Here is a 27453-nt window from a genome sequence, read left to right as displayed (position 1 = left end):
ATCCATACCTTCATGAGGATATATTTGAAATATTGGTCAGTAAATCTAAGACCAAACATGTAGTCTAGTGAATGTGGCTCTTGTTCATACAATTTTTTTTAATAACAATACTTGGCTTGTGGCAGCTGAGGGGAAAAGAGTCCAAATGGCTCAGAAATGTGAAATGATGCTTTTTCCTGGAATTTACCCATTTTTCAAGTGTTTAGCATATGGAAAAATTGGTATCAACATACATTAGACTCTTACTGTGCATTAAGAGGATAAATGGAAATACTAATTTAAATAAAATTATTTAAATAATACACTTCAATGTGTTTAAGGCATCTCCCGAACATCTCTGGAGGCTCTCTCGGGCAACTAAACGCTTTACGATACCACCGATTCCATCACATGGGGATTTTGCATGGCTTATAGCAAAGAATGTCCATGATGCCATTAAAGAGAAATCCTGGTAATGCTTGCAAAGATTGAGATATTTTTTGCAGTTCTTGTACCGTCCTGATTGTGAACTTCAACATTAAAAAAGTTTAGTGTCTCCACTGTGCATCAAAATGAGCAAATTTTTGAACTGTGCAGCATTGGAAAAGTTACCGCATCTGATTGCCTCAAAAAAACCTACACACCAGTGGTGCAACTGAACAAAATTGAGATCATGAGTATACTTGAAAAACAGCTGTTATCTCTCAGAAGTGGTGTACCTGGGGAAGTCCTATCCAATGTCTGCGAACATCACAGAATATACTATTTGAAAAAGTATGAAACCTACCAAATATATTGTCTTCATCCTTTTAAGAGCCACAAGAAGAAAATATCAAAATCACTGAGAAATTTAAGTCTTGAATTTGCAGAAAAGGCCTGTAAAATCCCAACTCTTCGGAAATTAGTGCCAGGAATGAAAATATGCCAGCCATGTAGGGAGGAAGTACAGTAACACTCCAGGTTTGGAAATGAGCTTTCTGGTGTTGAAGAAGTAGATAGTGACAGCAATGATAGTATTTTGAATTTTGAAACAACATTATCCCCAGAAAAATCAACTGAGCTACTTAACAGAACGCTGCAAGATAGAGAGGAGTCACCTTTAAAATTTCATGGCATATCATCTCACAGAAGGTCAACCTACGCTAAAAGGAAAGTAGACAGTGGCGCCGACTCCATGGGGCCTGAGGGGGCCCGAGCCCCCACAAAGATTCATTTGGGGGGGTGGAGCCCCCTCAATAATTCAAGAAAATAATTAGGTTATATTATGCTTCGTGAAATCACAAAAATATATTGGTAATTTTTATTTCCCATGTTTGACGATAGTTACCTTTTAAAATAAATTCAACAATGTGTTAAAACAAATAATTATAAGGTTAAGCAGGTTAACTGAATCAAGTGGTGTGAATTAGATAGTGTTTCGGTGCTGCGACACACTTTGAATTTAACGTCTTCCCGGGGCAAGACCTCCGACATGGGCCCCCCCAATATTTTTTATAAGTCGGCACCCCTGAAAGTAGAGTCAGCATGCAGTAATTTTAAAAGGAAAGTTAAAAGAGTTCTTGATAAAGAATTATCTCCAGAAAAGGATAACCCAAAACTGCCAAAAGAACTACTTCAGAAAGTTCATGATATGGATGTGCTCATAGACTTAATCAAACAAAAAGTTGACACATCAAGCACTCATCAAGGAAAGTATCATTGGTACCAACTTTATGGAGCAGGAAGAAAGTAATGGAAGAGTTTCATGTGAGTGAGTACACTGCCCGCCAAGCAAGAGAACTTTGCAGTGACAATGGAAAATTGGCTGCACCTGAATTGAGAAAAGGGAAGGCAAATATAAAACATTACAATTAGTTAGGACTTTCTATAAAAGTGATGAGTACTCCAGAATGATGCCTGGAAAGAAAGATTCCATTAGTATCTCCAAAAATGTACACGTTCAGAAGAGATTATTACTTGCTAACTTGAAGGAATTGTATTCCACTTTTAAATTTGACTTCCCCAGAATTAAATTAGGCTTTTCTAAATTCTGCAACCTAGGTCCAAAATGGTTTGTGGTAGCAGGATCTCCTGGAACGCATTCAGTGTGTGTTTGCACAATTCATTAAAATGTCAACTTACTGCTTAATGCCTGTAATATAGAGGAAACAAGCCAGGACCTAGTTGGTTATTTAGTGTGCTCTAGAAAAAATAGGGACTGTATACTACAACATTGCTCTCAGTGTCCTTCACGTGAAAAATTGAAAAGCTTACTGCTGAAAAAGCTTGAAGAATGTGACCCCGGAGATGAAGTTTCATACAGTCAGTGGGTTTCCCGTGACAGATCTCAACTGGTGAACTTCACTGTGACATTTGATGAGTACCGATTAACTTTAATTGAAAGAGTGGAAAAACTGGTGCCCCATTCATTTATTACGAAGGTACAGGCAAACTACCTTAAGCAAATGAAAGAAAATCTTGGACCCCATGAAGCAGTTGTTCTCTTTGACTTCAATGAGAACTATTCATATGTTATCCAAGATGAGGCACAAGGGTATCACTGGACAAGTGATAGTTGCACGGTACACCCTGTTGTGATTTATACTCGAGATCACCTGACGAAACAGCTTATTATTTCCAGTTTATGCATCTTGTCAGATGATTTGTAGCATGATGTAGCTTTTGCTTATGGAACCCAAAGAATAATATTTTGCTTTGTGAAGGAAAATTTTGCTTTAGTCAAAAAATTGAGTTACTCTAGTGATGGTTGTGCAGGACGGTACAAGAACTGCAAAAAATATCTCAATCTTTGCAAGCATTACCAGGATTTCTCTTTAATGGCATCATGGACATTCTTTGCTATAAGCCATGTAAAATCCCCATGTGATGGAATCGGTGGTATCGTAAAGCGTTTAGTTGCCCAAGAGAGCCTCCAGAGATGTTCGGGAGATGCCTTAAACACATTGAAGTGTATTATTTAAATAATTTTATTTAAATTAGTATTTCCATTTATCCTCTTAATGCACAGTAAGAGTCTAATGTATGTTGATACCAATTTTTCCATATGCTAAACACTTGAAAAATGGGTAAATTCCAGGAAAAAGCATCATTTCACATTTCTGAGCCATTTGGACTCTTTTCCCCTCAGCTGCCACAAGCCAAGTATTGTTATTAAAAAAAATTGTATGAACAAGAGCCACATTCACTAGACTACATGTTTGGTCTTAGATTTACTGACCAATATTTCAAATATATCCTCATGAAGGTATGGATACACTTATACTTATTATCTTACAGTACGTGTCCAAAATCCCTCTCACGGGGGCAGAAAAAAAAGTAAAACCTGAAATACTCATAGTGGCAGTCAAAACACCACCATTTTTATTTCACAGTATATTGGAGCACACATTAACCTTCAATTTAAAAAAAAATTGGATGAGTTAACTGCTCTGCCTTTTGGTGATAATTCAGAAAATATGAAGTAATGTTTTTGAGCTAAAAAAATTGGTTAATTAACAACTGTTGACATCATTTTGGCTAGCATAACAATGCAAGGGGAATAAAAGACATTACTATGGAAGCTATGCACTTGGATAGACAAGGGGTCAAAATTTCATTCAAATATATTATGTGGTTTCTGAGTTATGAATTTTTACCCTGTGCCCTGCACTCTGGAATTTGACTCCCAATAGCGCCACTTCTGAGCAAACATCTCAAACTTTGACTCCTCATATCTTGCAAACTATGAGAGTGAGAGTGGAAATATTTTACATGGGTTATTAGATAGGTGATAGTAGCTAGTGACAAAAATTTCATTAAAATCCGAGTCGGTGGGTGCCATGCCTGGGTGAACTAACATGGAATGACCCTCCCGCTTCTCCATTTCTAACGACTCCCGGCCTCTCTTTTTACCCCCCCCCCCTCTTTCTGTGGTTCTTCCCTCGTGTCGTTATTCTACAGTTATACCTAGAGTCCTCCTTCCACCTTAGGTTTTTCCCGTATCTCTTTAGTTGTATCTTTTCTCACTCTCTACACTCAGTACACCTGTTTCCCACCCCTTCTTCTCCCCAATATTTTGGTGCTAAAAAGTGTAACAAATTTTTCGCTAGTATAGTTAAGTACAGAGCCCCTTATCGTCGTAATATGCCCACTGATACTGCTTTGCCTACTTTCTCTATATCTAATATTCCAAATTTAATTCTCAAATCCGATTTAAAACTAATAAAATAAATAATAGCATTCTAAACTCTGCCATAGACTGTCCAGATCTCGTCTCCAATCTAACTTTTAAAGTTCCATGCAGACCCACTCGAACGCATTCGCTCCTCGATTTGCCCTTTCCCAGATTGTCCCTGACCAAACGTTCCCTCCTCTTCTGCCTCTCTTCCTACATAAACTCTCTTCCAGACCACATTGACCAGTTCTCTTTGCCTAACCACACTTATACAAACCGCGCTCTTTCCTATCTTAATGGGAACTGTTAAGGTCAATATGATTAGATTCAATACATTGTTATTTATTTAAATTTATTATGTTTAATTATTGTGTTTGTATTCTTTATGTTTGTTATATTGTGCCACTGTAAACTGGCAATTAGGCTGCATGTGGACAACTTGATAAATAAACAAAAAACATGTAACATCCTCCTGCGCCCTTTTCTCAAAGGTATAAAGGTGATGTTTAAATGTAAGACAGTGTCTTGTACCGGATGATGGCTCTGTAAGCCGAAACGCGTCGTACACATTAAAATATCGTGCTAAAGTGGCACTTTCGCACAATATTTTAATGTGTATGACCATCTAATATCTAAATATGTTGAACTTCCACCATATAACGCCTGCATCTGATGAACTTACTGCATTACAATTTTGCGTCTACTCACGATTGTGATGAACTGATCATGTGATGCTAGTGGAATTGAAAAAAATTTTCTGTCAGCGGGAAGGAAGAATGGGCAAAATGCTGATGAGTTCCTGGCTTTAAAAGGATTTATTGATACTTTGTTCAGACTTTGACCAAAGTGCGAGTTCCTCTACACCTCATACCCTTGCATCGGCCATCTCCAAAGGCACCAAATTTGAAATTTGCAGCATACTTGATATTTTCAAATGATTGTTATAAGGTTGTTCGTATTAATGAGAGTCTACTGTATTGCTTCAGCACCTTAATTTTTATCTGTTCTGCCACTCTCACCTCAGCATATTTCTCATTCAGATGTTCCTGGAAAGTTTTAAATTTTTCGCTCAGTGTAACATTTAACGTAATTGCTCAAGTTCTGAGGAAGGTTCTGGACTTTGAAAAAATTATAATTTTTTTCTCATTGTCATTTTCTGGAGTCACTTATTAAAAAGACAAGCAGAAATAATTTATGCTATCTAAAGTATTGCTATGCAAATAATACAGATGCCTTTATTTCAGTGTACCTATGTCAAGTGAATGTCAATGTGAATTGAATCAAACCTACTGAATGATTTGAATCTAACCCTTAAAGTGAACCCCAGGGAAAAGAACTGTCCCCCTACCTTGAATGTGTGAAATTCTTGCACTTGTCTAGGGTGAGGTTTACCCTCACCTATCCAGCTATTCCCTCAGTTTGGATCACTGAATGAAATTGAGCCTCAATGTATTTCAAATTTCTTTTAGACAGAGGACTTGGAGGCATTCTTTCCTACCACTCTCTTGGAGACTGGACATGACATCATTTTCTTTTGGGTGGCACGAATGGTGTTCTTTGGCCAGAAGCTGTTGGGTAAACTACCTTTCAAGTGAGTTTCACTATCTCCCTGGTATAGGTACTATTTGTAATGGGCATGACATATCGGTAAGGATATATTTACAATCTGTAAATAATTTTTCAGGGAGGTGTTTTTACATGCACTAGTTCGTGATGCTCATGGAAGGAAAATGAGTAAATCATTGGGTAATGTGATAGATCCAATGGATGTCATCCATGGAATAACATTGGAGGTGAGTTATCTCTATATATATGTTTGTTATATTATTATATTGTTGTGTACATACAGTGCAACCTCGATAAAACGACACTCCACGGGGCTCAAATAAACACTCGCTATAGCGAATTGTCGCTTTACCGGAGGTGGAGCAAATAATAGCCAATATACCTATTGTAAACAGTTACACAGGAACAGGAGTGGTACAGCCACAGAGAAATTTATATCCGATCAACGTAAGCATAAATCCAGACGAAAGGCAATATTTTTTGCATCACTAAATTTCCTTATTTAAAAAACAATTAACTACTCAAACAATTTGTAAGCGCTGTGGTGAATAAAAATCATGCACAGCATTGCTTTGTCAATCATTATGCCAATGTACAACCAACGAAGCCATTTCTCTATGTACTTAATTAGTGCATGTACGTGATCATTCTATTATTTTAGCATTTTCCACTGAAAATTCAAAAAATAACTGATTAAACTGAATTTGCGGTTGTTTAATGCCTCAAATAGTTCCATTGGTTTATGTTAATTGTTCCTGCACGTTAAGCGGCAGTGAGGTGAAATCACGTATTGCATTTGTTTATGCAGACGAAAATGGTGGAAGGTTGTAAAACGATCCTGCCTTGGAAGACTTTATCTACCATATAATGTAACGTTTTCATTATCTAAGGTAAAAAGTTTGCTAAGCATGCAAAATTATATGACTAAATTGCCGTTGTTAAAAAAGTCTCTTTCTGAATGTTACGCTCGCGACGTATTTGAAATAATAGACTGACAATAAGTTTACCACGGCACTGCAATAAAAATTGTTTGAATTAAAACTGATAATGTGAGAAAAGTAACGTAATATTATTTCACGAAAAAATATCATGCCGGTATTATGCTGATGTCACTTAAATAAAACAAAAGCAAGATGCAGAAACTGCGACAAATATAACTCACATGGGTATTATTTTCGGCAAAGAAACGGAAAGGCATACGCATCTGATGGACCCTTAGGCCAAAAAATCTTAAGAGTTTAAATTTATTGATTTAAAATTCTCAGTAATGACTGAGAAACATGAAAAAGGAATGCAGAATTTTTAAAATAAATAAACTGAAAGCGCAGCATCAACTCTTCACATATGCCATCTGTGGCGGCGCCGAATGCATGGCGCCAAACGAGAGTCAGTTGTTCTGAGAGTTCTTCCAGCGGCCGCTCGGGTGTCGGAAGAGAGAGCGCCACTACGACTCCAACCACTGACGCGAATAGTTCACCATTGTGAATAGTACATTGTGATCGTGACTATTACTTGTAACCGCAACAGAGAATAAATACGTCCATCCGAACAATTCACGCTGAGTATCATTGTATCGTACACCCTACACTATCGCTAAAGCGCACTACTTACCTCTAGAAGCATCATTGCAAGAAATACCTCGTACTGCAAGGGTTTTGTCGGGGAGTAGGATGTAAAAGAGTACCATTTCGTCTATGTTATACCACGCGGGGAATACTTCTTAAGATACTTAGGATCGGTATGTTTTCTTCCACGACTTCGGGTTAACACCGCAGGCATCGCCAGCAATTATGACAGGAGATAACGCTGTGGTGCTTTGAATCAGTATAACCAACCTTCCGTACTCTTGACCTTCTCGATTCACAATTTATCCCTGAAATACTCTGCATTAGGCTTACGCATAGACACTTTCTATGACGTTCTCGCAGATTGAAGAGGGCAAAACCACCCGAACAAAGCTCCTTCTAACTCTTCATGGTCAGCATTCCTTGGGCGCTTTTGTTTTTTTATTGCGAAGAGCGATTAGGAAGATAAATTAATTACGCCACTCTCATATTACTCTATCATTTTTATTTTCTTGCTTAGACGTGTTTGGTGTTTTTGGCAATGGTGTCTGCCATCAAATGCTTTCTATTCACGCAACTCACGGATGGGTACGCTGCCAACTGCTTTCTGCCGCCCGAGGAACAAAAGAAGATCAATCATTCGCAAATGTTAATTCCGCAATATTTTCACCAAAATGAACTACTTATTTACCGAACGCCTGTTTACTGCATGAATTTGAGACTGCACACTCCATGTTAACCTCATTTCTAACAGATCGCAAGAAATTACAGAGATTAGGGACTCTTGGAGAAGGTTCTCCGTCGATAGAAACCCTCGCTATGGCGAGTGGAGGCTCCTAAAGGGCCTCGTAAAAACGAATTTTTTAAACATGCTCATTATAGGGTCTATTGACGGTGCCTCGGCTAACTCTCGTAATAGCGGGGGTGTCGCAATAGCCCGTACTCGCTTTAACGAGGTTCCACTGTATATTGTTATTTTGCTATATTATTTGTTGTGGAATTGAATGTATGTTCTTTACCTGTTCGGTACCTAAATATCTGGGACAATTTTACCCCTGACATATATTAATGTTGTTACAGCAGAATTTTCTCATTTTCAATTTGCCAGTTTGTTATACTTGCTGGGTATGAGTGACACTAGTTTTTTTATTCTGTACATTTTGAAATCATTATTTGGTTCTTTGTTGGCAATGGTTGAAACGTTCTCAACCATCATTAGCGTATTTACGTATTTTGAATGTTCATATACTCTAATTGCACTGGGCAAGGACATGCAGATAGGACAAAACGAAACCTTACTCTTGTATTTTTGTATTGGAAGCTGTTAATCGGTTTCAACTTCCAAGTTTTTCTATGCTTAAATTGTTTTTTTTTTATTAATATGAAACTGCTTTTATGATGTGTGTGATGGTATGCAAAATAGACTACATGTTTTAAAGTTATCTAGACTTGAAACCTTTTGACATTGTCAACTTCAAATGTGGAATGTGACTTTTCCTTTTGTAGGATCTGCATCAGCAGTTGTATGCAGGGAATTTAGATGCTAAAGAAATTGAAAAAGCAAAACAAGGCCAGAAAGAGGATTATCCAAATGGAATCCCTGAATGTGGAACTGATGCTTTGAGGTTTGCTCTCTGTGCATATATGTCTCAGGGTAAGAAATTAATACAATTTAAAAAATTGAAATTATTCAACATCAAAAGTATGTCAAAGCAGGCATTATCTAAACCTTAAAGAATTTATTTGATTTGGTGTCGGTGAAAGAAATTCATCCAAGTTAAAGGGTTAAGAAATATTTTGCCCATTTTTTCTCACCCTTATATACTAGCATTATGGTAAAGTACTTCATTGGCCAGAAGTTTTTACTTTTGGAATCACTGTGAGTACTACTTTGCAATGAAAAATACCATTTTTACACATTCCATTTACCCATGTTTGTGTTCTTTCATTACCATCTAATACACAAACTGAAGTATAGGAAGTCACTCTTTATGTTCAGACTGTTGCTGTACACAGGAATTTTTAAGAATAATTTATGGATTTAATGGGTCTACTTCAATCCAGGAAGTCCTCTGCTTATGAATGTCAGGCTTACGAACTTTCAAAGAGTTCAAGATTGCCCGAAATTTCAAATTTGTTGCCTTTGGAGTTGGCCTATGTGGCATGGTGTGACTTGCACTTTGGACCAAATGGGTACATAACAAATTCTTTGCTGTGACAAATGTTAAACATATTATCATATTATATAGATATATGCTACTGGGGCAGGCATTTGCAAATGTTTCTTGATATTGAGAATCACAATGAATGACTGGTAGAGTGTCATGAAACTAATGGCCACTGGAGAATCATGTATAGTACACTCCCGATTATCTGGGCTAATGGTAGGGAGGGGCAGTACGAATAATCAGAAAACACGGATAACTTTACTTTGATTTCTTGTAATTTTCAAAATTTACATAAATCAAACAATATGTTATTACCTACACACATTGTCTATAATTTTAGATTGCTTTGAGGAATTGTTAAGAGCTTTCCCTCCCCGACCGTGATCTTTTTTGCGGTGATAACGTTATTGTATTCGTATTCCTACTGCTACAAGTAATACTGTGACTTCGAGGTCATGGATTCAGTAAAGTGGTTTGGCCGAATGCTTCGAAACCACTACGTGAGATCGGAAACTACACTGACAGGCACCATGCCAAGTCTTGCACAAGTTGCCCAGGATGCAACTGCTGCGGGACGCAGATGTGTGGTCACCAAGCCTGATCCCGCACTGCAATGCTTGGAAAAGAGGAGCACGAACTCCCGTGAAGGCAACGGGTGCGCAATAATTGTGCATTTGCGATATAAATGTACAGTTAAAGAGCGTTGTTAACATTTCTCTGAACTTACAAATGATTAACCATTGAAGAATCTTCTAAAATTAATCAAAAGTTTTTTCCCGTTGCTCATCATCATCTACAATGCTAGAGCAGGCGACCAAGTAAACTTACCATATTCCATGTCAGCAAGTAAATAAAATAATTCCACTTCAAGAAGAGGACTCTAGTGGAAATAATTAGCCTGGTGTAGCATGGTATTAAAAAAATGCAAATATGTTGGTTCTTTGGCATCCGATTTTATTTTTTATAAAGATTGCAGAAAACTTCGAAAGACCATGAACTCATGCAGAGATAACCGTCAACCCGGATAAACCGCAGCCGGATAATTGGGAGTCTGCTGTATTAATATTTGAGTGGTCACTGTGTATAATATTAGTATGCTACTGTTTAAAGTGAATAATTTCTGCAGGTGAAGGTTAACTTGCTCAGTTTAGTGGAAGAGAATGTTACTCTGGGCAGTGATTTCCTGCCCTTCTCACGTTTATTTTTTGTAGCAACAATTTGCAACGTTGAGTGCATTAATGCTGTGCTGCATTTTGACCAGATGTTTGACCTATTTTGCTGTTTTTTTGATGCCTATAAAAGATGGCGAAGTACCCATTGAGCATTATTGTGTAATTATACATCAATGAAAATCAGCACTAGAATTTCTGTGAGTAAAATATTTTGAGAGGTCCATCTTTTGCAAGGATAAATCAGCAGTCAATATTTCCAATTTTTTTCTTTGTTGCGCATGGAATAAAATTATCTTAATTATGTTCCGTATTATAAAACAGATCCTTTTCACTGGAAATGAATGCATTGCATGCATTCATTTTGTATCACTTTCCATGTCAAGTACACGAAACTCGTGAATTTGCTACTCTTTCTGTTGTAACTGGTAAAGGTTGTTGTTTGCATTGCAGCACCTAAGCACAGCAGATGGGAATAAAAAAAGATGTTTGCACTCCTCAGGGATGAGAAAATCTGCTTTTGATGTTTTTGAGGGCTATTACTATTTTTCAATTACCTCATCCTACCTAGTTATCAAATCATTCTCTAAAACAGATATGCTCAAGAAAATTTCTGCTCTAAGTGAGCAATTGGCGGCAAAAACAGTCTGCTAAACCATTTTCCATTGGTGTACAGAACATCCTCAATTTTTGAGAGCAAGCCCATATTTTATAAACTAAAATCTATCTATATTTTCTACCAACCATGTCCCTGTACCGGGAATTACATAATAGATTATCAAATGCCATAAAATTCAGAAATGAAGTATCCACTCTAAGGGTTTAGACATGCTGTGAAATATATTATGAAATTATTCATAGGATAAAGTTAGGATACAATTATTTCTTTGTGAACAAAAGCGGTTCTGTGGCTTGAGTACATGAATAAATTAAAACAGAAGGTTGTAAGATATAGCTGTCATGATTGGTGATTTGAATAACTATCATGATTCATACATTATTGATTTTTATAAAAAAGAATTGTAAATATTAATGGAGGTCGAGCAGGAATTATTGTTAATTAATTTCTCTTAGGATGATGCACACCCTCAGAGAAATTAATTATCATTATGTTTTAATTAAAAAGTTCTCGGATATCCTCTCAAACAAAATGAAAAAATATGCATCGTTAGAAGGTTGGGCAGAAAAATAAAGAAAAAAGCTCATTCTTAAAATGAGCTTTCTTCATTTCGAACAACGAAGGAAGACAGTAGAGTAACATTACTACCAGGTTTTTTAACATGTTAGTTACATTTGATGTGTATGTCAGTGTACTTGATCATGTTTTGGTCTTTGTCACACATTTATATTTCCATGAGTCCTCCTAATGGGTTTTTCACCTTGCTTAGCCATACCTTGTTAGTATTTTCTGAAGCCCTTTTTAAACTTTTATTGGTTCACTAGCAAGACTTTAGAGATGAATTCATTAATATGCATTATATCTGTGAAAACTAACCTTCACTTACACTGTATTGTCTTCAATGTACGTAGCTTAAGATAATTTGGATTCATTAATGCCTGCATAATTTATTATTGCATGAGATGTTTTCATGTTGAATGCTGATAAAAGCTTTTGTTTGTTCTTTGATCCTCATATCACTAATTTTTAATGTTAAGCTCTGCCTGTATGATGGCTGTGTGTTAACTGTTTTTGTGTTTTTATGAATTTTCATTCGTCTTAAATTAAATATTATTAATTAGCTATTTACTGCAGTAACTACAGCGCTGAAGTGAAAAATTATTGAGGGTGGCTAGGTGAGGAGGACTCAAGGTTCAGTAAGTTGCTATTTTTCATTTCATTACTATTTTATGTTTTACATTTTCAGGCCGGGATATTAATTTGGACATATTGCGTGTGCAAGGTTACAGGTTTTTTTGTAACAAATTGTGGAATGCAACTAAATTTGCATTGATGTATTTGGACCGTGACATCAAGCCCATTGATGCAGGAAAAGTAAGTGTGCGAACTTTCGACAGTGAGTATTCTTTGGGGGAAGAGGCGCAGAGATTTAAGGTCCCTGTGTCCTTCATTAAAAATTTGGTGTGGACTGATGGTTCTGTTGTTAGTAGAACTCTTGAAGAGATAAATGGTTATTTGGCTGAGTGCAGTTATTTGGAGGGATATTCTCTCTCTCACTTGGACTTGCTCACTTATGAAGCACTCAGGTGTAAATGTGGTGGTGGCCGTGAGAGTATTGGTGATTTAGTCTTGCAAGAGGATGAGTATTTGCATCTACGTAGGTGGATGAAGCATGTCAACGCACTTAGAGACAATTTCAAGTCAACTGGCATGGGAAGAATGCCAAAGGAGGTCAGCATGTTTGCTCAGAGCAGGCCTCCTCAGGTGCGCTGTGAATTATTTGTTCAATTATTTTGCTTTTATGTAATGTGGCTTAGGATAAATTGGTGTACTTTTTTAATTTAATTTTGCTGGATTTTTTTATTATTTTAAAGATAAATGTTGTGAAGTATTTGTAGTTATATGTGTGTTGATAAAGCTTAAGTCACAATCCCACAATAATCCTTGAACCATTCAAAGTACACTATTTTCTTGACACTTTTTTTCACTCTCCTTCTCTAAATAAAGTAATGCCTCATTGGTATCTTCGTTAATACATGTATCTTCGTCTTGATTCAGGAAGTTGAGAGTGAATCTCCGATGAACATTTGGATCCGCAGTCGCCTGGCAGCAGCTGTTAAGGCTTGTAATGAAGGCTTTGAGACGTATGACCTACCTATGGCTACAACTGCATGCTACAATTTTTGGCTTTATGAGCTCTGCGATGTATACTTGGTAAGTCAAATATGGACTGTTTCTGAATCAGTCTTACTCAACTTTTTCATGAGATTTCTGGAATTATTTGTCATGAGTTATAGTTACTCAAGCTCTTATGAATAAGTAATAAGCCCATTTTTATAGGACATTTTTACTTTACTGTATAACTTTTTGCTACAGGAGTGTCTGAAACCCATTTTGCAAGGGAACAAAGAATCACCTGTTGCTCAAGCTGCCCAGAGTACTCTAGTGCTATGCCTTGAAGTCGGTCTTCTGCTCTTAGCTCCATTCATGCCATACATTACGGAGGAGCTGTTTCAAAGGCTTCCAGATGTTACTGGAACTTCTAGGCCAATTTCAATATGTGTAGCACCATATCCTGAGGCTGAAGAGGTTTGTACCGCAAATTTTAATGTCTTGCTTTTCAATATTAATTTTTCCTAGTTACATATAAAGTATATCGATGGCTTAGTTATTCTCTAAGTATTTTTGGTTTTTAATTTCAATTAAAATTATATGCAATTAAAAAAATTAATCGTTTTTTTGCTCTCCTGAAAAGTTGCTATTTTTGAGATACATGTTGTTAGAACTTAGCCATCGATATGGTGATAAGGAGGAAAATGGTGTAGTTTAGCCTATGATTGTACATGATCCAGAAACTTTTGAAATTCTTGAATTTTTAGGCCTTCCTGATGTTCAAAATGGAAATTGCATTTCTTTAAGATCTACTCTGTGTTTTACATTTTATGTCATCCAGACTGTTATGAAGTTCTTTGCAGGAATGTGTTATTGTAGAAGTTTGTTACAATTAATGCTGAAGATGCCTAGGAAACTCCTCCTCAATCAATCGCTCCTAATATTGTAAACTCACTACAGGCAATATCTACCAAAAATTTCTTGTTTTTTCCAGTTATCACAACTTAAAAAGTAGAAAATTTTGTTTTGAAGAAGTTAATTCATCAATTTTTTAATGTTGATATAAGAAATACTCCCGACTATCTGGCTGCAGTTTATCCATGTGGCGTATCTGTGCATGAGGGCTACCTGCCTCGCCAATTCTGTAATTGGCCCTAATCATTTTAGATAACTTAGGAAGCTGGAGTCACGTATTGGGGAAAACTTAACGAAACACCAACTTTTTTAAATCAGTTATTTTATATACAAGAATTGCCATGAGAAAAATTCCCCTGGACCGGGAATTGAACCACGGACCTTTGGCTTAACACCTAGTACCAAGAGCCTCGGTATAATTGCCATGAGAATTAAAGAACCTGGATAGCGTAGTGGTCTGCGCAGTGGCCCGGAAAGCCAAAGGTCCGTGGTTCGATTCCCGGTCCAGGGGAATTTTTTCTCGTGGCATTTCTTGTATATTTCACCGCCGTTCACGCGGCAGGGTTTGAAATATTACACAGCTTTTTTATGTTCATGGGATAAAAAATTAGCAATCTGCTTAATATTTTAAAAGATTGTGGCAAAACCTAATGTCAATCTGAAATTATGAGATTATTTTTGGTTTTGGTAAACTACTATGAACATGATCAACAAACTTAAATGATGCCAGAAATAAGTCGTGGTTTGGGCTCATCATTTTATAAATATCATGTAGATTTAAAATTTTGCAATGTTGGTTTTTACTTTTGTGAACTCTTGAAAATTATACCTCAATTGCTGTTCTTTAGTTTTTGGGTTTCATTCTTCACCATATTTAAAATGATGCTATGTAACACTGATATAGAAAAAAGATTTATTTAAAGTTAGCGCTAGAAATAGGAGCACCATTAATGGAAATAGATAATAGCACGGAAAGGAGAAAGAAAAAAACTAGAGATGGGTCGAATAGCAGATTTCTCGAACTCGAATATCGAATTTGAATATTTAATAATTGCTCGAATATTCGAATACCTCGAATACTAAATGATGAATGCGGTAATGTTTGACTAAATGCAGCAGGAAACCCAAGATTTTGGCAAGTAATTGTGATTTCCTTTAAAGCGTTCGTACAGGAATTTAGCTGATTTATGGAATATTTTAATTTTATGGAAACAATTTGGGCATATAGTTGATTCAACTAACATCTCTCTCAAATATCCTAAGGGGACACACCACCTCGTAAAAAAATGATTTCATGTCATCTCGGCATTTACACTGCTATGATGGATATCTGTCTGATGTATACATTCTAATCTACCAAACGCCATTTCAGCGACATGCCCAGCTGATACTCAGCTTCATCCAACTTCTTATTTTCAACAAGTAGCTCGCTTTACACCCACTCCTGCTGTCAAGTGCTAGCGGACAATCTTAGGCATTTTGCAAAATACACGCGCTTCTCCACCGGATTTTCTTCAATTATTTTCAGTCCATCTTTGGAAGTTCTCACGCGATAGCAGATGAATTTGAATTGGTAGCAGGGAGAAACCAAGTATACTGAGAAAATATCCCTTCGTCTGTGACTGTGACAATAGAGATTTATAGCATAACTCATTAATTGTAACTTGATATATATTTTTGGAAAAAATACAGCATCAACTTCGGAGAAGCTCAGCTGCAAGGATATCAAGTTTCACCAGAATGCTACGTCTCCGTCGTATTTCTTCGTCTTTCCGACATTTATTTTCTTGCGTAAAATGCTTAAATAAAGTCAGAAATACGTCGTGTTTGGTCTTATTCTTTTTTAAATAACGCGCACATTTCTAATATTTCAATCCAATAAAGGTGTAATATCAATTGCCGAAAGTCATTGTTAGACAACTTTTGGGCTAGTTGATGACTCATGCAGCAGTTGACCTCCAGAAACGGGGAACTTCGAAGCAGTTAAGCAGAAATAGGTCAGTGGGTGAGAAAAGGGGGGGGGGGCGAGAGACACGTTTTTATTGTTCTCGTGTAACTTGATATTTTTTTCGAAGCTTAGGTCTTCGTAATACCATCTCTGCGCGAGCTGGGACCTTTTGTTTGATTTCTGAGAAGAGGAAATCTTCACAAAGGTTGAGGCGAATGCTGAATGGAGAGGGGGATAGCGGATCGTGGGAAATGCGCCAATGTTGCTATCCCACGGCACTGGATGGATGCCGGAAAATGGTCAGTGGGGGAGAAAGAGGGAAGGGTGAAACACGATTCCATTATTTTCCTCTAAATTGATATCTTATTTTGAAGCTTTTGCTTTGTGTCCTTCGTAATACGAACCCTGCGCGAGCTGGGGCCTTTTGTTTGATTTCTAAGAGGATGAAAGTGTCTGAGTAGGGGCCGAGGGCTGATGGATGGAGGGGGTAGCGGGTTTTGGGAATCGGGCTACGTAGTTACTATCCCAAGGCACTGAGGTTCTCCTGATGGGGGACACCAGGGATTTTCGGATTTTTTCACCCGATCAATTTTGGTTCCCCACGTCGGACTCTTTTCACTGCTCTAACCCGCAAATTTGATCTAGTTCGTCAACTTGTCAAAAACGGCGCTGCATACACTTAAAAACCAGAGTTCTCTACATTTTTCGAAGTCAACCACCAACGACGTGCGTGCGACAGTGTATGACGAAAAATTCAAAGTATTCGAGGTATTCGAGACTGTACCTTTAGCATAACTATTCGAGACCTCGAATATCGAATACTTTCTAGTATTCGAGTATTCGCGGACACTATTCGCACATCTCTAAAAAAACAAATACACCCATGTCTCGTATAGCGCAAGGGATGCGTTCCTTGGGGTCTTTGCGCTATACGAATTTGCGTTATACGAGAGCGTTTTAACATTGGGAAGATAGGGATGCGTTCCTGGTAGCATAAGTCTTGGGTATTGAATTTCCTCTAAAACATCTATATTCCCATAAAAAGCCTTAGAAAACATTATTTATATAAATGTTTATAGTTTAAAACATCTTTAAAGAGAGTATGCACGCATTCAAAGACTTTTATTCACGTTAAAAAAAATTCTTACGTGCTTTTGAAATTCCCTCCTGTCGTGCGGGTGGGCTAACAACTGCTATCTCAGGGGATCGTAATGCGTTGCCGGCAGTTGACGATTTTTCAAACTAGTCTAAAAACAACTATTGTGTCACCCAGGCCCTTTTGTCGCTCATCGAAATGACAGTAAAATGCTACTTTGAATGCCATTTCATCGCTAGCGGAGTTTATGAATGATAAATCATTTTAATTTGAAGTCCTCCGAGTCATTAGCAGTTACGTGAAACAGTCTTTAAATGCCTTGAAACCTGACCTGGGCTTCCCTTCCCTGAAAATGAATGAACGAGAATGCATTCTTTTCCAAAAGAATATCGTCTCGTCAGCACTAAAAACTAGTTGAGGGGGAAAGGAGCCACTTTCAATCACAGCTTGGAGTTCATCAGAAAATGTTGTGGTGGCTGCGCTATCAACACTTGCAGATTCACCTGATATCGCCGCACTGAAAATACGTCTGCTTGCCTTTTAAATTCTGGAACCAACCGGAGCTTTCACTAAATGTCTCGGAGCGATTACCACTCTCGTCTTTTTGTACTGATTCACTATGAAGTTTCCGTATTTGTAGACCGCTTGGTTGAAGTTGGTGCGGCTGAGGTCACTGATGTTTTAACTTCGTCTTTACTCAGAATAAGGCATCGTGCGTTTAAACTTCCGCGCAATATCGCTTTGACGCTCTCCATTTTCAAAGCAATTGACCTCTTTCAATTCCTCTTCTAGGTTTATGGTTTTTCTTGATTTTTCTACACGCATTCCTATTTTTTGCCATATTTTCTTGGTTTTTAGTCTGTATGGCTCTATCTAAATCACCTTCTACTGCTGAACTGTATTCCTGAGACGCATAAGGCGTAGGACTGCGGGGAGGGAACGAAGCCATTGTGTTTGAGACTCTATAGCGGACCCTTTTTTGCGTTGATGCTATTCATGCGCAACTCGGCCACCGCTCCATTTCTCCCCCGTGAATACCGATGACCTTGAAGGCTTCAGCGTACTGGAAGTCAATCGCCCGATAACCTGTGACGGCAAAAATACGTCTCAAACCGTATTGCTTTTAAAAATCTCATTTCCACCAGCCCAACTCTTAATTAACGATCTAAATTATTTATTATCATTCTCTTAAGGAGACGAGATAAATTACTTCGGCAGGCCGGCTATCTGGACCCAATGACGAGTAATACTTTTGGCCATTGCGCAGCAATGGATTTCGATTAATATATAAACAAAAAAGAAGATTTGAGGCAAGCAATAATATTAATATGCGTAAAATGATAGAAATTTCGTGTGTACTTAGCGCAAGTTCACGTTTTATCACGAGAGCGTTTAAAATTTTTGATTAGGCTACACTGCGTTGCAATGTTTCCCCGAGGAACGAATTTGCGCTATATCGAAATTGCGCTAATCGAAATTGCGCTATACGAGACATGGGTGTAATGATCATATTAAATTCTTCTCGGGTTTCTTTCTGGGTAAGGTGCTCCATCTACCTCTCTGCTCAATCGAAGACTTTTCCATTGTCATCAATGCCATTGATACCAAGGGGGTGTGAGGTGCAAAATAATTTAAAGTATTATGCTGCTTGTTGTTGAAGAGATGCCAGTCACGTAGTCACCCCCAGCATCTTTAAATTTTCGCCTTAGCAAGCACCCTCTCATGCCCCTTCTTAATTGAGTATTGAGCGACTATTCTTCCTTTTCATCTTTCAAAATAGGATTGAGGTTTACAATCATACCTCGCACCTCTTGAGCCTCAGTGAGGGATTTCACAAAGAGTAGGAGATTCTGTATGAATGGGGACAACTCAGGGTATTTGGATGATGTCGTTATATAAAAAAAATTTAACCTATAGATACATTGTATATGCGTGATAACATTAAAATAATGTTAAATTTATAATATAAATGATGAAAAATAAATTATTTCAAAGGAAAGAACTGGTAGAAAATGGAAACCACAGAAATATTCGTATTTACGTTCTCCGCCAAAACTCAGCAGTGTTAGCACCTAGCGGTACCACATGATGCCACCAAAATGTTTTGCATCGTAACATCCCAAATATTAGGCTCGGATCGAATAATCATGCTTCACATGAAATGTACCTGTTATAACAATCATAATTACATGACAACATCTTCGTATTAAGAGTACATTAGGCATAAGTAAAGGAAATCGAAATGCTTGCAATAAAAATTCCATTTTTTTGGGCTTAAATGCATTAAATACAGCTTTAAAAAGCAAACTTTTAGGAAAAATATAATTAAAAACATTCTTATTAATTTCAAACTCTCAAAACAGAAATAAATTACGGTACATGACATAAATTGTACTACCAGCTGGTACTTGTACTACCATATGGTACAGCTAGGCGTTAACTGGTTAAATAACCAACGAAAGCGTTAACCCATTAGTGCATAGCGTCCGATATATCTGACGCGTGTATTTAATTTTTTTCTGGGCTCCAGTTGGCATGCGATACTCTTTGATACTATATTAAGTTCAAATGGATGTCTGTCTTCACCGCTCCGCTAATATTTTAGTTGCCTTCTTGAATTTTTCGGCTTGAGAAGCATTTATGTGAGACATGGCATAGAAAAAATTTTCAGTCCCTTACGGGGTAAGTAAATTATTTTTTAGTGAAGTATTTTGCTCAATATGTTGATAACTTTTACCTTATTTTTGTTCTAAAGGTTGATATTTTTATTTCCTATTTTCTCAACTTTTGATGTACTATTTTGTTATTTTTATCAACAATTAAAAGTGACCGTCCGATATATTGGACGCCATGCACGGGGGTCAGTTCTGGTAACTAATCTAAATATGGCTGCTCTTATATATTACAACCTCAAATTTTTGTTTTAGTATTGTATGTATGATTATAAAAGTAAATTAATTTTATTTAACGGTGATGTACTAGCATATTGTAAGTAACTATCCATAAAAAATTATCAGCCTTGGCAATAAATAAACAAACACCCAATGAAACCTCTGTAGGTGAATAATTATGCAAACTTACATTTGCAGACTCAGTTGCATATATGTATGCTAACTATAAAAATGTGAACCTAGATTTGGAGAAGGAGGAAGTTATGGCATTTCTCGGTGATATGGTAACGTCGAGCCAAGATAAATCTTTTGTATATATAAAAGAGGATGTCTGTTTATCTGTCCGCTACCCATTTCCATACGACTGCATGGATTGCGGCCAATGTCTGTACAGAGGTGCATCTCATGCTCCCAAACCCTGTAGTGCTACTTTTAGTTGCGTCCCATGCGTCCTTTGTATAATTTTCTGCATTACCGAACCCTGCAAGTGCACTTAGCGCCACCTACTACCCATTCCCCACCATCTGCTTACTCTCCGACCTTCCAATAATATCCCCAATCTCTGCCATGTTTATATAACTTACAGTTCCAATACTGCCTTTTCTTGCAACTTCACCGTTCTAAAGCAAATGGCCCACGAAGGTCCTTGCTGACCTTTTAACCCTGTATTCCGACAAATCGTGTTTCTTCTAACGTTCTTTCATATTTTCCCATTGAAATATCAGTATGACCATGAATTCCAAGATTTAAGTTTCCCTGTCTCTGGGTACTATCCTTCCCGAGCAACGCCGGGTGACCGGTTAGTATCCTAATAAACGCATGTATTGGTCCAAAGAGTATCATGTGCCCATGCATTTACCAAAAAGCATTTGCTGTGACCGATTTCAAACTATATTACGACATTTACTCTTGAATGACAGCTCAAAAAGTGAAGGAAGTGATCGTCTGTTCAAAATCAGACTATTTTTGACGATGTTTGAAACTGCCTGCCAATTTTTGGGCGCCCTGGAAGAAAATCAGTCTAGAGTCCAGTCGAGTTGTTGAGAGCATGATACCCTAGTATCGGAAACATTATGCAAACCAGTGTATTAGGGAAAGCCAATTCATTTGGCTTTAAAAATTGGGCCTTATATACCAGTTCTAATATTTCAAGTGTACTCCGGTAAAGATGCCCACAAACCTCGGCAATTTGGTCTAAGTGGAGATGTTTTTGTGCCCCTTTTAAATGCTGCTAATGTAGCAAAAGATATAGGATAGGAGTATTTTTTATTATTCACTTTGGTGAAACTCATTGGGTACCTTGCTTCTACAAATATCTGTGCAAGTGGTTCAATACAGGGGAATAGAGTAGAAAATTGTCCTCTCAAGATAAAGTTAATGATGAAGAAGGAAGAAAGAAGTGCCTATTGCTTTAAAAGTTATGATAATGCTCTACTTGTCAGGTGAAAAGATTATCGTGTGGTCACTATTGCAACAAACTATGAAAAATTTTCCGTCGTTGCTACAAAAAGATGGTCAAGAGAGAAGAAAAGCAAGATTTCTGTAGCTCAGCCAACAGTTTTCTCATCTCATAGCCTAGGGATGGGTGGAGTTGATCAAATGGACCAGTTTATTGCTTCATATAGATCCAGAATAAGATAGAATAAATAGTGTTGGTTAAAGTTAGCCCATTTTTTCGATGCTGCTGTCCTAAATGCGTGGCTTCCTTATTGAAAAATAACAGAACAGAAGAAAGTCTCTTATGAAATATCGAAGGTCACTTGGTTTGATTATGCTAAAAATGCTTGAAAATTATCTATCCAAGGAAATCAAACTCATTTTACTACTAATTCTGTTATATTTGATCGCCTAAACCTTTGGCCACAATTTATGGTTACCTCTAGACGAAGAGTAGACTGTAAAGGGAGAGCAAAATCCTTTTGTAATAAATGCAACGTTGGCCTTCATCCAAAATGTTTCTACGAATATCATGTAAAAGTGTCAAAATATATAATGCTTCTTGTTTATATGCTCTTTATGTATAGTCTTTTATCATCAAATCACTGTCATAGTTATTGTACTCATTTATGAAGTAATTTTAGCAAAACTTCCATACGAATGCACTACAGCAACCCACACTACTGCCCCCTGTGCATGATGTCCGATATATCGGACGGGCTGTATTATGTAAACTATTGATTGTAAAAATTTAAAAATTGCATAAATTATTTAAAATGATCCTTAATAGCCAGAATAATAACTTTTTAAATAAATATTTAACAAGAACAACCTTATGCACTAATGGGTTTAACATTGCCACGAATGACCGAAAAAGGGTGGTGGGAACAAAAGCAAACATGTTTTTGCAGCTTATTAAAAAGGCTTGATATTACAAAACTTGATATTACGAAGTATGTACCAATTTTTCAGTCCTGCTGACTTCGTATTATTGAGAGTATACTGTAATACTATGTAATTGCTGCATTCAAATTCTCAGGGTGGTAAGTCAACACAGATAATTATTTTGAAGTCCGATATATAAAACACTGAACTTATGTATCTTAAGTGAGGGGCATCTTCTCTCAGAAATAGTGGGGTGAGAGAGAAAGATTCCGTAGGGGGGTTAGAGCACAGGCTCAGGTGAAGAGGTGGGAACGAGGAGATGTCATTTCTATGTATATGTGGATAGGTTTTGTACAATCTTTTCGTGTGTATGGCTTTAATTTCTTTGAATAAGTGAACAAAATGTCTATTTTTACCCTTCTTTGAATAAAAAGGCACTTTTGGATGGGAAGTCCAAATGTATGGATAAATATAAGAATGCCAGTAGAAGTTACAGTAACTTATCCTCAGGTTTTATTGAGTGTCATTGTCTTCCTATTGTCACAAAAGAAGGCCTGTAGACTTATCTACCGTCATCAAATATGCAATATTGTCAGTATAAGATGTTTCTATTAGTATATTACCGCCGCATTAATTTCAATCCAGTGCCCCTGGCAGAATGCTGAGGTGGAATCTGAAGTGGAGTTTGTTCAGAAAGTGGTGCATGTTGTGAGGTCAGCACGAGCAGACTACAACCTTCCAACCAAAGTCAAAACTGAAGGTAAGTCATCGTACTTGAATTGTGTAATGAAGAACTTATGTCATTGCATTGAATCACTGTCATGAATGCATTTAGTACTTATTGTCCTCTGGTTATTAGGTATAGTCCTATGAAGAGTCAATGAGGGATGGACCTATCCTCGTTCTGTCTACCATAGAATTTCAAATTTATGAATCTTTACATTACTAAGTGGCACATTTGGGGAAATTATTCAAAAGAAGCTTGGATTTGCTAAAAATCAATTTTATTGAATTACAAAGTAAATTGCCTGTACATAGGAGTGATTTCACCTTTGACGAAGTCCAATGAGTTTTTAGTTGTCCATAGCAATGGAGGAAGGTTCTATTCAGAAAATTGAAAAGAACATGTCAACATTTTCAACTTGAACTTGGAAACTTGTTGTCATCTTCCCTTCCTTTATGAATCTTTACATTACTAAGTGGTACATTTGGGGAAATTATTCAAAAGAAGTGGATTTGCTAAAAATCAATTTTATTGAATTACAAAGTAAATTGCCTGTACATAGGAGTGATTTCACCTTTGACGAAGTCCAATGATTTTTTAGTTGTCCATAGCAATGTAGGAAGGTTCTATTCAGAAAATTGAAAAGAACATGTCAACATTTTCAACTTGAACTTGGAAACTTGTTGTCATCTTTCCCTCCTCCCTTCATCTAACACCTAAAAACGGATTGGCTTCTTCTCTTCTATTCATTAACAACTTCACATTGCCCAGCCACATAATTTTTGTGGGCATGATGTCTCCGCTTTGGGAAATCCCGCCTTTTTGATGAGCATTGAATTTGTTGTATTGAACCTCTGCATTTTTATTGGGACTGGATGGCAATATGCCTGATATTTCATGGTGTTGCAAAATTGGGCTGCTGTTTTTGAGGAAATGTGTGTCATATTATTAAAGGGTGACATTCATTCTTTGCACAGGTAGGTAGCGGCTGCATTGCTGCCCCACTACTGTCTTAAGTTCCCCCTTGCCAAGTTGCATAGGTACTCCAGGCACAGCCTTTGTCATTATACCCTTGGCCAGGATTTAACAACTTTGAGCACAGCCTTCTGGAGCAATAAAGGGGGGGTCTCTTTTCTTACCCATGTTTCCTCACCACTTCCCCTAGTCAGGGAGTCAAGTTCAATGGCCACCATAATGTCTAGGACTTTAGATTGTAATGGCCTATCCTCTTCCTTGACAATTAAGGGGATTTTAATTCTTATGTTTACTGTATCACTTCTTTTAGTAAACAAGGCAATATTTCTAAGCACCCTAATCTCTATAGACATAATGGTACAGGTGCTACATACTTCTTAAGTAAATAAATTGGGTTGATCCTGGAATTTTCTGCTAACTTGGATGTCTAGTTCTCAGCAGTACCTTATGCAACTCTTTTATAGTGAGCTGGGCATTTTGAACCTTCGATATTCTGGATACAAAATTATGTAATTTGAATCAGTTGCGGTAGGAGAAATGTTTCTTGCCAGATTTTTGCAAGATGAACGTCAAGCCACTAGGCCCAGACCAGATGCAAAAATTTGAAGCTCGTAATTAATTTGGCTACTTGCAAAATGAAGTTCTTCTGTGGTATCATAGGACTTCTGTCGGCCATAGTGATAGCATGGGGAGGGGTGAGTGGTAAGGAAGAGTGGAAAATGGCTTTGGTATTGGTATAGGGTAAGGATGAACGGATCCAGCTATTTTTTGGATCCAGATCGGATTGGATCCTTGATTTCAGGTGTCGGATGTTCGGATATTTTTGGATCTGGACTTTGGATTTGGATTTGGACTTTTTTAATTGCCTGATGTAAAATGAAGTAATTATTCATGTTTTTTCAGGATACATGCAATAAATGGAATGCTATTTTGATTGTCATACACATTTTAATATTTTCAAATTTTCCACACGTTTCTCCTGAATTCTGTCACTTTCTCATAGCATACTGACTTGAGTTTCAGTGGTGGATGCTTCAGTAGTGGTGAGTTGGAGTTTGCATTTCCTTGCGATAGTCACATGCCACAGGCTTATATTGAGTTCTTTCTATCCAAATAAACTGAAGTATCTCCTGCTGAAGAAAGAACCCTAATTGATGCTCTTTGGCAAAGTTCATGAGGAAAACTCAAACATAGCGCGATGATTATAAAGTAGCATAGGGTATATCCGACCAAAATGCCTTTGATTATTCGGGGAATTTTGTAATAAAGTTCTTTTTGTAACTGCTGGGACCGGGTCTGATGTTTCTAATTTCGTAATAACGTTTCTTTTGCTATAGATTGGATTGACCTTTTTGTCGGGACCAATGATTTGTTTTGTAATAACAAGAACTTCGTTATAAGTTTGTTCGTATTAACGAGAGTCTACTGCAATATCGTGGTCAATGCTCTGATGGTTAAAAATTAGGTAAATCATTGGTATCTAAAGTAGGACCCTCTATGAAACATTTATTGTTGTATAAAGAACATAGTCACTATATTTGTTTGGATTTTTCCTCATTTTTATTCAAATTATGGCTATGAAAAGTAATTGGAGTGATATTTTTTATAGTAATCTCGAGCCTCTTTCGTGTCTCAAGTCCTTTCATAAGCAAAGTGAATGAAGTTTGCACCTTACATCTAGTGTAACAGTATTTTTATTCTTTACAGCAAGCATTTGTTGCTTAGATGATGCAACTGCCTCTACAGTTGAAAAGTACTCACAAGATATTGCTACATTAGCATACTGTAGCAAGATTGCCATTGTGAGAAGTTCAGATGGAGATAAACCATCTACAAGTGGTTGTGCTATTCTCACCGTTTCTGGGGAGTGTGAAGTACATTTAATGCTCAAGGTAAGAAACGTTATAAAAATTAGTAATTGTGGAGTAGAGTCAACCGTTGTATTTGTTAGAATTTTTTTTCTTGTAACCTTCAATGAACACAGGAGGAACTGTGCCAATTTTAGAATCACGGTATAGTAGACCCTCACTTTAAGATATTAATGTCTCAGAGGATCAATCACAAAGTGAATACCATTGTATGGTGAATCTGTATTATATATGGACAAGATATCAGTTTAAAGACCACCAGTGAATGCAAATTTTGTTATGTGAAAAATGGGTTTCATAATCAAATTAAGATTCAAATTACATATTTGATGACATATTGAGCAAAAGGCAACAACAGCTGCAAAAAAATTTTGAAAAGCACTTACAAAATCTGCTCAGATTGGGTGCCGAATCTATCGTAAGTTAAACCGATCAGGAAGTGGGGCTCTACTGTACTATGAATGAAATGAATGAATTGTGTTCTTGCATGAAATGTATAATTTTGGTGATGGTAGTAACTATTAATTTGTCAGTTTTTTCATTCATTTTTTTCTTCCAACTCTTGAGCAATTCATGTTTATTTACTCTTTTTCTTGTATTGCTCAATTTTCTGACGTCAGGGCCTTGTGGATCCGGCAAAGGAAAGAGAGAAGTTGTCAAAGAAGAGAGAGAAGCTGGATCAACAAGTTTCACGCCTGGTGACTGCGGCAAATGCTCCTGATTATGAATCCAAGGTCCCAGAGGAGGTTAGGGTGGCAAATGAAGAGAAACTGTCACAACTGCAAGGCGAGCTGGCTCGCTTGAATATTGCGGAAGAAGCTCTTCAAAGCATGGAACAAACGTAAAAGAGTTTATGTAAAATGATGAAAAAGTAAGTGTAATGAACTCTGAAAAGTTAAGTTAACATGAATAAAATTATTTATCTGGATTGAAAAATTGATTATAGTCCTCAATACATAAATATACATGGGATATAATTATCATGACAAGTTGTCCGTAGCTGAGTGTCAGGTCACAACTTAGGTTTTGATTTATATTTGAAGTTCTGGTGCAAAAAGAGCATAAAATGTCTAGTGGTGTTTATTTTATGTTGTTTGAATTCATTTGTTTTCTTTCCTAGAGCCTCTAATTTGGTGTCTTCTTGCCAAACGTTACATCCAATTCTAGATAATCTCAGAAATGTAAAGAAACCATTCAGCCTGTTCTTCAGTTATTTGAAATTCATACTTTACTCTTACAACTCATGTTTTCTCAAAAGTCTACCCTGTTCTACCCTGTTATTCCACCCAGGTCCTCATTTTTGTTTATTTTGGATCCTTTCAAAAATCGCAATTCGTGAACCCCCATTTTTTCGCACCACTAGTAACCTATGTTGTGACAGCT

The 27453-nt window shown here is 37.1% G+C and overlaps 1 protein-coding gene across 2 annotated transcripts in view; it reads left to right on the top strand.

Annotated features, from left to right (window-relative positions):
- Nucleotides 1-26998, top strand: part of LOC124167327 (valine--tRNA ligase) — a 41928-nt gene extending 14930 nt beyond the window's left edge. The window contains exons 12-20 of one of the 2 annotated variants that reach the window (XM_046545311.1): nucleotides 5602-5723; nucleotides 5817-5925; nucleotides 8770-8917; nucleotides 12466-12593; nucleotides 13278-13433; nucleotides 13596-13808; nucleotides 23149-23263; nucleotides 25910-26094; nucleotides 26691-26998. In XM_046545311.1, coding sequence (XP_046401267.1) covers nucleotides 5602-5723; nucleotides 5817-5925; nucleotides 8770-8917; nucleotides 12466-12593; nucleotides 13278-13433; nucleotides 13596-13808; nucleotides 23149-23263; nucleotides 25910-26094; nucleotides 26691-26915 — 1401 coding nt within the window. In that variant the 3' untranslated portion in view covers nucleotides 26916-26998. Of the gene's footprint in view, nucleotides 1-5601; nucleotides 5724-5816; nucleotides 5926-8769; nucleotides 8918-12465; nucleotides 12984-13277; nucleotides 13434-13595; nucleotides 13809-23148; nucleotides 23264-25909; nucleotides 26095-26690 lie in introns of both variants that reach the window. The other variant, XM_046545310.1, reaches the window with a different exon arrangement.
- The last annotated feature ends 455 nt before the right edge of the window (nucleotides 26999-27453 follow it).

The sequence above is a fragment of the Ischnura elegans genome, chromosome 10, assembly GCF_921293095.1.
Source record: "Ischnura elegans chromosome 10, ioIscEleg1.1, whole genome shotgun sequence".
NCBI lineage: Eukaryota > Metazoa > Arthropoda > Insecta > Odonata > Coenagrionidae > Ischnura > Ischnura elegans.
This window is presented reverse-complemented; position numbering and strand designations above follow the sequence as displayed.